General features: G+C 57.5%; 1 protein-coding gene and 1 non-coding gene across 4 annotated transcripts in view; both read left to right on the forward strand.

Moving 5' to 3' along the window:
* Positions 1-7,453, forward strand: part of RPS6KA4 (ribosomal protein S6 kinase A4) — a 13,781-nt gene extending 6,328 nt beyond the window's left edge. For 2 of the 3 annotated variants that reach the window (XM_011368747.2, XM_011368748.2), the window contains exons 10-17: positions 1,131-1,259; positions 1,411-1,544; positions 1,631-1,724; positions 2,117-2,290; positions 2,370-2,564; positions 2,885-3,044; positions 3,217-3,380; positions 3,638-4,208. In XM_011368747.2, the coding sequence (XP_011367049.1) occupies positions 1,131-1,259; positions 1,411-1,544; positions 1,631-1,724; positions 2,117-2,290; positions 2,370-2,564; positions 2,885-3,044; positions 3,217-3,380; positions 3,638-3,811 (1,224 nt within the window). In that variant the 3' untranslated portion in view covers positions 3,812-4,208. Of the gene's footprint in view, positions 1-1,130; positions 1,260-1,410; positions 1,545-1,630; positions 1,725-2,116; positions 2,291-2,369; positions 2,565-2,884; positions 3,045-3,216; positions 3,381-3,637; positions 4,209-6,701 lie in introns of those variants that run through there. The other variant, XM_011368750.2, reaches the window with a different exon arrangement.
* A 2,061-nt stretch (positions 7,454-9,514) lies between these two features.
* On the forward strand, positions 9,515-9,633 carry LOC111744967. Its single transcript, XR_002782435.1, has one exon. It is a non-coding gene; the product is annotated as a 5S ribosomal RNA (ribosomal RNA).
* Positions 9,634-10,890: the final 1,257 nt, after the last annotated feature.

The following is a 10,890-nucleotide window of genomic DNA, read 5'->3' on the forward strand; positions in this document are numbered from 1 at the left end:
TACATGTAGTTGCCTCCACTTGGAGGGCCTTCCCCACAGATGCCCGCCTGGCGAGCTCTCACTCATTTTCAAGCCTCGTTGTCCAGGGCTGCCCTGTGTGGAGTCCTCCTTGCTCCCGTGGCCCGGGGCTGCCCTCTCCTTTGTGCGCTAGCCCTCAGCAGACAGCTCCTCCTTCTGACCATTTGTCAGTTTGCCTCCCCTGATCTGAAGCTCCCAGAGGGCAGGGACTGTGTGTTTAATTTCTGTGTCCCTATGCCCAGTGTGGGGCCTGGCCTGTAGGATATGGTCCATTAGTATACTGTAAGAGTAGACCAGTACCAAGTATGGATGGATCAGTCCCCGCTGTGAAGCTTTTACAAGTGACAGCTCAGTGCTTGAACGTTTCTTGATCCATTGTTTCATAGTCCTGAGAAAGTTCTTTCTTGTGAATTGATGATTACTCTTATTTATTCATTTCATGATTCAAAAATATGCATTGCACGCCCACAATGCACCAGGCACCGATCTGGGCAGTGGGGACATATCAACGAACCTAACAGACAAAAATCCCACCCAGTGGAGCTTGCATGCTAGCATACAGTGGGGCCACATTTTTAGGAGAAAATAACACCTTGTTAAAATTACCCTCGAGAAACTCTTGACCTGAAATGACAGGACATGGGTCCTTTGGAAAGGCAAAGAATCAACTTTGGTTTCTCTTTACATTTCCTCGGTAGCCCCCTTGCAGAGGAGGTCAAAGTTTGATGTGAAAGGAAGAAATAAAGATTTTTTTGTCCTCAGTGGGTATAGCCGAATTCTCATAAGCTAAGCAGCTTATGATGACGCTGGGGCACAGTCCTTTCACGCATTTGCTCGTCACTTTCTGGGCAACTAATACATTGTGCCAGGTGATGCCCTTGGCACTTGAGGGGCATGTCACTGTGATAAGACTGGTGGGGTCACAGACTGGTAGAGAATAGACATGGCCCCAAGTGACCACAGAACAAGATGGAATAAAATGTCCACACATCCTGTGTGCACCAGGTTGCACAGGAAACACCCCCCACCCTGGGCCTTCTAGGGACTTCGCTTGCACCCCCAGCTCCCAGATGCATGTCCGCCCCTGACCCGCCTCCCCCTGCCCTCCGCAGGGGTATTCCTTCGTGGCACCCTCCATCCTGTTTGACCACAACAATGCGGTGATGACTGACGTGCTGGAAGTGTCTGGCGCTGGAGACCGACCCGGCAGGGCAGCGGTGGCCAGGAGCGCCATGATGCAGGTTGGGAGAAGTTGACTCCGGAGGGGGGTTCTGGGCCCAGGGAATCTGGACCTGGCTCGGTGAGGTCTGGAGACTCTCCAAGGTGGGGCGTCGCGTGGCGTGGCCGCAAGGCTCCTAGGTAGGACATCTGACGCGCCCCCTACGCCCCCAGGACTCGCCTTTCTTCCAGCAGTACGAGCTGGACCTGCGGGAACCCGCATTGGGCCAGGGCAGCTTCTCCGTGTGTCGCCGTTGCCGCCAGCGCCAGAGCGGCCTGGAGTTTGCGGTCAAGATCCTCAGCCGCAGGTGGGCGGGGCCGGGCAGACAGCGGGGAAGGTCTGGGAGGGCGGGGCCGGACGTGGCCATCCTGACCCCTCCTGCCCCACCCCCAGGCTGGAGGCGAACACGCAGCGGGAAGTGGCCGCTCTGCGGCTGTGTCAGTCACACCCCAACGTGGTGAAGCTGCATGAAGTGCATCACGACCAGGTGACGCCTTTTTGGGCTGGGGTGGAACGCAGGGCCGCAAAGGCTGCTGGCAGAGGGAGGGGAGGCCGACAGGTGGTGGAGTCTGAAGGCGCCATGGGAGGTGTCTGAGTGGCCCTGTGAGGCCAGGGAAGTGGTAGGGACGGAGGACCAGGAGGAAAGGACAAGGGAACGGAATTTAAGGAGGGCATGGAGGGGGTTAGGATTTAAGGTGGACAAAGGGGCGGGGGCCTGTAAGGCAGTGTGAGCCTAAGTGTGCTTCTTTCTTGGGGTGGTCTCGAGGTCAGGGACAGAACATGGGCGGGGCCTGAGGCTGGGGGCGGGGCCTGGGTGGTGGGCGGAGCCCGGCCGGGCCCAGTCACGTGGGTGACGGTGGTCCGCTGACCTGCCCGCAGTTGCACACGTACCTAGTCCTAGAGCTGCTGCGGGGCGGGGAGCTGCTGGAGCACATCCGCAAGAAGCGGCACTTCAGTGAGTCCGAGGCGAGCCAGATCCTACGCAGCCTCGTGTCCGCTGTGAGCTTCATGCACGAGGAGGCGGGCGTGGTGCACCGCGACCTCAAGCCCGAGGTGGGAGCCCGGCCTTGGCGGCGGGGGAGGGCTGTGGCGCCGAGGGCCGGTCCGTCACGGCCGCCTGCCGCCCTCACAGAACATCCTGTATGCCGACGACACGCCTGGAGCCCCGGTGAAGATCATCGACTTCGGGTTCGCACGGCTGCGCCCACAGAGCCCCGCAGAGCCCATGCAGACGCCCTGCTTCACCCTGCAGTACGCGGCCCCTGAGCTGCTGGCGCAGCAGGGCTACGACGAGTCCTGCGACCTCTGGAGTCTCGGCGTCATTCTGGTATGAGACGGAGTCCCCTTGGAGGATTCAGGGTCGCCTGAGTCTGGGGTCAGAGTTTTTCCCGATGAGGGGCAACAGGGGCTCCAGAGAGGGCACAGGGGTCATCTCGGTGGGGTGGCAGGGTTTGGTCTGAGGTTTGGTCGGGGTATCCAGGTATTCTGGGTTGGAGGTCAGGGTCATCGCTCGTGGGCCTCAGGAGTTGCCCTCACGGAGAGGTTGAATCTAGGGGTGGGCTGAGATGGGGGTGGGCCTCCCTTGGCCTCCAGGCTGGGCCTGTCTCACTTTTCCCCCCCATCCCCTCCCCCTCCCCACCCCACCAGTACATGATGCTGTCGGGGCAGGTCCCCTTCCAGGGGGCCTCTGGCCAAGGCGGGCAGAGCCAGGCGGCCGAGATCATGTGCAAGATCCGCGAGGGGCGCTTCTCCCTTGACGGGGAGGCCTGGCAGGGCGTGTCCGAGGAAGCCAAGGAGCTGGTCCGAGGTGCGGAGCCAGAGTCACAGGTCCTGGTTTGGGAAGAGGAGGCACTGGGGTCATGATGGAGCAGGGATCATCACTGGGTCAGATGTCCTGGTGAGGGGACCAGTCCCAAGGCGAGTGGGCCGGCAGCTTCCACACACAAACCCACCCCAACATTTTCCCGTCCCGCCTCCAGGGCTCCTGACCGTGGACCCCGCCAAGCGGCTGAAGCTTGAGGGGCTGCGGGGCAGCTCGTGGCTGCAAGATGGCAGCGCACGCTCCTCGCCCCCGCTCAGGACGCCGGACGTGCTGGAGTCCTCGGGGCCAGCTGTGCGCTCGGGGCTCAACGCCACCTTCATGGTGAGAGGCGGGGCATGTAAGGGGGGCGTGGACAGAGCTGGGAGAGGCGACGTCCTCAGAGCACAGAAAGGAGAGGTGAACTGAGTCCTGGCCTCTGGCGGGTCAGGGCCCTGACTTTTCAGGACGCTGGAGGCCAGAGGCTGAGGATCTGTTGGCCTTGAGCTAGGGAGGGTCCGGGATGGGAGCCAAAGCTGGGATCTGGAAGTCGAGGCCCGGCTGGTGGTGGTGGTGGGGACTCACCCCCTTTTTTCTGCCAGGCATTCAACAGGGGCAAGCGTGAGGGCTTTTTCCTGAAGAGCGTGGAGAACGCGCCACTGGCCAAGCGGCGGAAACAGAAACTGCGGAGCGCAGCCACTTCTCGTCGTGTCTCTCCTGCGCCTGCTGCCAAGGGAGCCCCGCGCCGAGCCAATGGCCCGCTGCCCCCCTCCTAGCCCCTGCCACTGTGACCCCCCCTCCCCCCATAGGGGCTGTGACCTGGCCTCCAGCATCATCGCCTCTCCCCATCCGCGGGGATTGCCCTTCCCCCCTACCCCAGACAGAGCAGAAGTATTTTTATAAGCAGAGAATTTTTTATGTCTTACCAGATAGAGTTAGAGATGCAGGGAGGGAGGGGGCCTGCTGGGGAGTGGGGTGTGGGGGCCCCTCTGCCAAGACTACCTTGTCTGGCGAAGGCGCTTCTCCTTGGGGAGAGGGCTCCTCCCCGCCTTCTCTGCACTGAGTTGCCACAGGGAGAAACTGGGACCTCTCCCCTGCCCTCCTCCGACCCCTGCTCTTGGGAGGGGGCACCCCCTCAAGCTGTCACTTTATGGACTGTCTGTGCAATCGCATCCACCGGAGCGCCATGATGCAGGTTGGGAGAAGTTGACTCCGGAGGGGGGTTCTGGGCCCAGGGAATCTGGACCTGGCTCGGTGAGGTCTGGAGACTCTCCAAGGTGGGGCGTCGCGGGGCGTGGCCGCAAGGCTCCTAGGTAGGACATCTGACGCGCCCCCTACGCCCCCAGGACTCGCCTTTCTTCCAGCAGTACGAGCTGGACCTGCGGGAACCCGCATTGGGCCAGGGCAGCTTCTCCGTGTGTCGCCGTTGCCGCCAGCGCCAGAGCGGCCTGGAGTTTGCGGTCAAGATCCTCAGCCGCAGGTGGGCGGGGCCGGGCAGACAGCGGGGAAGGTCTGGGAGGGCGGGGCCGGACGTGGCCATCCTGACCCCTCCTGCCCCACCCCCAGGCTGGAGGCGAACACGCAGCGGGAAGTGGCCGCTCTGCGGCTGTGTCAGTCACACCCCAACGTGGTGAAGCTGCATGAAGTGCATCACGACCAGGTGACGCCTTTTTGGGCTGGGGTGGAACGCAGGGCCGCAAAGGCTGCTGGCAGAGGGAGGGGAGGCCGACAGGGGGTGGAGTCTGAAGGCGCCATGGGAGGTGTCTGAGTGGCCCTGTGAGGCCAGGGAAGTGGTAGGGACGGAGGACCAGGAGGAAAGGACAAGGGAACGGAATTTAAGGAGGGCATGGAGGGGGTTAGGATTTAAGGTGGACAAAGGGGCGGGGGCCTGTAAGGCATTGTGAGCCTAAGTGTGCTTCTTGGGGTGGTCTCGAGGTCAGGGATAGGACATGGGCGGGGCCTGAGGCTGGGGGCGGGGCCTGGGTGGTGGGCGGAGCCCGGCCGGGCCCAGTCACGTGGGTGACGGTGGTCCGCTGACCTGCCCGCAGTTGCACACGTACCTAGTCCTAGAGCTGCTGCGGGGCGGGGAGCTGCTGGAGCACATCCGCAAGAAGCGGCACTTCAGTGAGTCCGAGGCGAGCCAGATCCTACGCAGCCTCGTGTCCGCTGTGAGCTTCATGCACGAGGAGGCGGGCGTGGTGCACCGCGACCTCAAGCCCGAGGTGGGAGCCCGGCCTTGGCGGCGGGGGAGGGCTGTGGCGCCGAGGGCCGGTCCGTCACGGCCGCCTGCCGCCCTCACAGAACATCCTGTATGCCGACGACACGCCTGGAGCCCCGGTGAAGATCATCGACTTCGGGTTCGCACGGCTGCGCCCACAGAGCCCCGCAGAGCCCATGCAGACGCCCTGCTTCACCCTGCAGTACGCGGCCCCTGAGCTGCTGGCGCAGCAGGGCTACGACGAGTCCTGCGACCTCTGGAGTCTCGGCGTCATTCTGGTATGAGACGGAGTCCCCTTGGAGGATTCAGGGTCGCCTGAGTCTGGGGTCAGAGTTTTTCCCGATGAGGGGCAACAGGGGCTCCAGAGAGGGCACAGGGGTCATCTCGGTGGGGTGGCAGGGTTTGGTCTGAGGTTTGGTCGGGGTATCCAGGTATTCTGGGTTGGAGGTCAGGGTCATCGCTCGTGGGCCTCAGGAGTTGCCCTCACGGAGAGGTTGAATCTAGGGGTGGGCTGAGATGGGGGTGGGCCTCCCTTGGCCTCCAGGCTGGGCCTGTCTCACTTTTCCCCCCCATCCCCTCCCCCTCCCCACCCCACCAGTACATGATGCTGTCGGGGCAGGTCCCCTTCCAGGGGGCCTCTGGCCAAGGCGGGCAGAGCCAGGCGGCCGAGATCATGTGCAAGATCCGCGAGGGGCGCTTCTCCCTTGACGGGGAGGCCTGGCAGGGCGTGTCCGAGGAAGCCAAGGAGCTGGTCCGAGGTGCGGAGCCAGAGTCACAGGTCCTGGTTTGGGAAGAGGAGGCACTGGGGTCATGATGGAGCAGGGATCATCACTGGGTCAGATGTCCTGGTGAGGGGACCAGTCCCAAGGCGAGTGGGCCGGCAGCTTCCACACACAAACCCACCCCAACATTTTCCCGTCCCGCCTCCAGGGCTCCTGACCGTGGACCCCGCCAAGCGGCTGAAGCTTGAGGGGCTGCGGGGCAGCTCGTGGCTGCAAGATGGCAGCGCACGCTCCTCGCCCCCGCTCAGGACGCCGGACGTGCTGGAGTCCTCGGGGCCAGCTGTGCGCTCGGGGCTCAACGCCACCTTCATGGTGAGAGGCGGGGCATGTAAGGGGGGCGTGGACAGAGCTGGGAGAGGCGACGTCCTCAGAGCACAGAAAGGAGAGGTGAACTGAGTCCTGGCCTCTGGCGGGTCAGGGCCCTGACTTTTCAGGACGCTGGAGGCCAGAGGCCGAGGATCTGTTGGCCTTGAGCTAGGGAGGGTCCGGGACGGGAGCCAAAGCTGGGATCTGGAAGTCGAGGCCCGGCTGGTGGTGGTGGTGGTGGGGACTCACCCCCTTTTTTCTGCCAGGCATTCAACAGGGGCAAGCGTGAGGGCTTTTTCCTGAAGAGCGTGGAGAACGCGCCACTGGCCAAGCGGCGGAAACAGAAACTGCGGAGCGCAGCCACTTCTCGTCGTGTCTCTCCTGCGCCTGCTGCCAAGGGAGCCCCGCGCCGAGCCAATGGCCCGCTGCCCCCCTCCTAGCCCCTGCCACTGTGACCCCCCCTCCCCCCATAGGGGCTGTGACCTGGCCTCCAGCATCATCGCCTCTCCCCATCCGCGGGGATTGCCCTTCCCCCCTACCCCAGACAGAGCAGAAGTATTTTTATAAGCAGAGAATTTTTTATGTCTTACCAGATAGAGTTAGAGATGCAGGGAGGGAGGGGGCCTGCTGGGGAGTGGGGTGTGGGGGCCCCTCTGCCAAGACTACCTTGTCTGGCGAAGGCGCTTCTCCTTGGGGAGAGGGCTCCTCCCCGCCTTCTCTGCACTGAGTTGCCACAGGGAGAAACTGGGACCTCTCCCCTGCCCTCCTCCGACCCCTGCTCTTGGGAGGGGGCACCCCCTCAAGCTGTCACTTTATGGACTGTCTGTGCAATCGCATCCACCAAAGACCTGTGTTTGGGGGTTCAGGGAGAGGTCCTGGGGGCCCCCCTGAAGCATTTCTGCCTCACTTTATGTCACCTGCTTCTCCCCTACTGGGGCTAAAGAAGGAGGTAGGCGACCCCCTAAAAAAGGAGGTCCCCTTCTCACCCACCCTTCCCCTTTGGCATAGCTGCCCCTGGCTGGGGGTGGGGCCTTGGGGGGTCTGGGCTGGGCATCCCATCACCGCCTCAGCCCATCCGGGCTGACATTAAAATAAAAATCCACCCAGTGCTGTCTGTGGCATCTGTGTGTGTGTGTGTCGGGGGGCGGGGGGTGGTGCAGGGAACAGGGAGCAGAGGTCTTGGGGCAGGCAAATCAACAGCCAGTGGGGCCTGGGGCCTCTGAGAGGAGGAACACGGCAAACCCTTCTGGGTAAGATGCTACCCTTCGTCCTTGGCTTTCGACATGAGCAGCAGGAGGGCCAAACGACCATCTTGGATTTGTATCTGGACAGCTCTGCTATGTGTCATGTACGGTTCTCTTGGTTGTAAGTAACAGAAAACCTAACCTACACTTGCCTCAGCAGAACAGGAATTTTAAGCTCCTGTAACTACACAGTCCAGGGATAGCTTCCGGCAAGGCCTGATCCAGGCGCAAACATGCGGTCAGGACCCAGCTTCCCAGTCAGATTTTTATTGTTTTCTTGGCGTTGGTGCACTATGGAGGACTCCTAAGGTGGGTGCCAGGTGCTCCAGGGGCTAGTGGGATGGACTGTTTAAGACTTTGTTTTTACCATAGATGATGCTGAGACCAGCACGTTCGTACATAAATCTGTGCATTTAAAAAATCGCTTTACTGAGCTATAATTCATATACAATATTATTCATCCATTTAAGAGTGCAGTTCACTGATTTTTAGTATATTCAGACTTGTGCAGCCATCACTGCAGTTCGGTTTTTTTTCACCCCCAAAAGAAACTACCTTTGTCAGTCACTCCCCATTTCCCCTTAGCTCTCCAGCCCTGGGCAATCCCTCATCTAAGTCCTGTCACTATAGATTTGCCTACAGACTTTGATATACACTTTGAAATATACTTTGAAATAACTTTCATAAATATATCGCACTGACCACGCAGTCTCAGAAGCAGGATATGAAAATGTCCCATTTCTTCATATACTCACAAGCACTGCGTCTTATCATTTTAAAACCTTTGCTGATTTGGTGGCTAAAAAGTGGTCTCTCTTCTTCAATTTCCTCAGGCTGCATCCCACGTAAGTCACAGCCACCCTAAGAAAGAGGTGTTCTTGGCTTTCATTTCATGGATAAAGGAACTAGAGCTCAAAGGATGGCGAGATGGGAAGGGCCTGGACTCGGAAGGAATGAGCCAACTCTGGGTCGAATCCCACCTCTGCCCCGTGTGGTCAGAGAGCCCGAAGGGAGACAGATGTGGCTTGGGCTGAAGGCTGGGCAGGGTGTGAATCAGCAGAGAGGCAGGGAGAGGGCCTCAAGCAGCCAGTTGGGGAGGAAGTGATGGGAAGTGATGGGAATCTGTCCTAGCTGCTTCTACACCTTGGGTTTGGCCTCGGACCCACCCGGCTTTATATGGGGCTGTCTCTTTCACAGGAGCAGGGAGGGCTCACCCTTCTGCCTCTAATTCTACTCTTAAAACGGCCTTAGGGAGCAGGCTCAGACTTCCAGCTCTGTTAAAATACCAAAGCCCCCGAAATGGCCCAATAGCCCTGTAAACGTTCACCTCCCTCCAAGTCCCTGTTAACGAACCTCTGTTAGAACTGAAATGGGGGCGTTGGCTTTTAGCCTTAGCCTTGTGCAACACCCACTTGACTCTGGACAAGTTGCACCTCCCTAATGCTTCCTGGGATTCTCAATGAGGCTATTGCACAGAAATGTAGTGTGGATTACAGACTAGCTGCTTGCGACTCGCTGACGGAGACTCATTTTTTTTTGGTGGGTGGGGGGCAGCACATGTTTTAAAATGAGAAAATGTGTGTGAAATTCTGGATGTTTGACTCACTGAGAAATCGAAAGGGCTGGCAGCCCTGGGAGTCTTCCTGCATGGCCGAATCGGCTGGAGCAGAATCATGGGCCTCTGCTTGCCGATTGGCCACAGTCCCTACCACTCCCTATCGCTCACTCCAGCTCTGTTCCTCATTGATCTCCCTCTAGGTATTTGAGTTTGCGACTCTGATGTAAACAGTTTCCTTCCACATTTCCGCCTGCACAAAAACGGAGTTCATGAAATGTCAAAGATGCTTCTTAAACTTTTTTGTTTCAAAATTTAAATTTAGTTTATATTTGTGAAAAGATATAAACTCATGTGATTCAAAATTCAAAAGAGTCTACAGCCATGCCACCCTGAACAAACCCGATCTCATCTGATCTCAGAAGCTAAGCAGGGTCGGGCCTGGTTAGTACTTGGGTGGGAGACCACCCAGGAAGACCAGGTGTTGTAGGCGTGAAAAAAAAATTAAAAAATAAGAGATTGTAAGCGGACAAGGTCCTTGCAATCTGTGAGGTCAACCAAAGGTTGCCTCCTCTAAACAAAACAAAATTCAAAAGATACAAAAGACTACATAGTGAAAAAATTTCTTTCATGTCTCTTGACCCTTAGCTACCTACTTTCTGTCACCAGAGGTGTCAATGTCACCAGTTCCTGTGTAGTCTTTCAGGCATATGTTATGTGCAGTCAAACCAATCTAATGAAATGTATATACAACTGAGAAAATTCACATTCATTGAATGTTAATTTTAGGAAAAATAAAAAAAAAAAAAACCTGATAATCATCTGTGGCATTACTCTATAGATAATCTGTTAGTTAACATTTTGATGCATTTAAGTCCAGATTTTTCTTTATCGACAGAGATTTTTAATGGAAATGACATCAAAATGTAAATAGCTTATTATAGCCTATCTTAACCTCAGAAATGGATTGTGAATATGTACATCAATGATGATATGAAACATTTTTCGTAGTTGCATAATATTTCATTGTATGGGTATATTGGGGTTTGTTTAGACTGCTGTCTTATTTTTGGCTACTTGGGCTATTTTCGATTCCTCGTTATTTTAAACAGCACTGTAATGAACATCCTTGTGCCTCCGGCTTTGCTCATCTGTCCAAATATTTCCTTAGGATATGTTTCCTAGAAGTAGAATTAATGGGCTACAGGATATGCCCATGCATGTGCATTTTAAAGGCTTTGATAGATATGATCAAATTGCCCTTCAAAACGATCCTGTCATTTTATACGACTTGCAGCAGCATGGGCCAGATCCAAGATGTGCTGTCTCCTTGAAAATGAAATGACGTGTCTCGCCAGCCAAGTGTGTCCTTGTTCACCCCCTCGCCTGCGTTTTTCTTGGCAGAACTCCTGGAGGTCACCAGCAGGCCTTCTTCCTCCCGCCCGGAGTCTGGCTGGGTTGTGATGGTGGGGGCGTCTGTGGCCCATGAGCAGGGTGATGGGAAGGAAGCCTCCCTCTCTCTTCCTTCCATGCTGGGATAGGCTGGGTGTTTGTGTGAAGAAGGTGGAGGGGAACCCATGGACTTCCTAGGGAGTGGGGCGCGGTGAGGGCAGGCAGAGCAGGTGGTGGTGGAAACACAACCTTGTGTGTGTGAGCACGCGAATGTGTGTGCGTATGAGTAAATGTGTGAGCCTGAGGATGTGAGTGTGAGAATGCGTGTGAGTGTGAGGATGTGTGTGCACTGTGAGCA

This window comes from Pteropus vampyrus, unplaced genomic scaffold, assembly GCF_000151845.1.
Source record: "Pteropus vampyrus isolate Shadow unplaced genomic scaffold, Pvam_2.0 Scaffold144, whole genome shotgun sequence".
Classification (NCBI taxonomy): domain Eukaryota; kingdom Metazoa; phylum Chordata; class Mammalia; order Chiroptera; family Pteropodidae; genus Pteropus; species Pteropus vampyrus.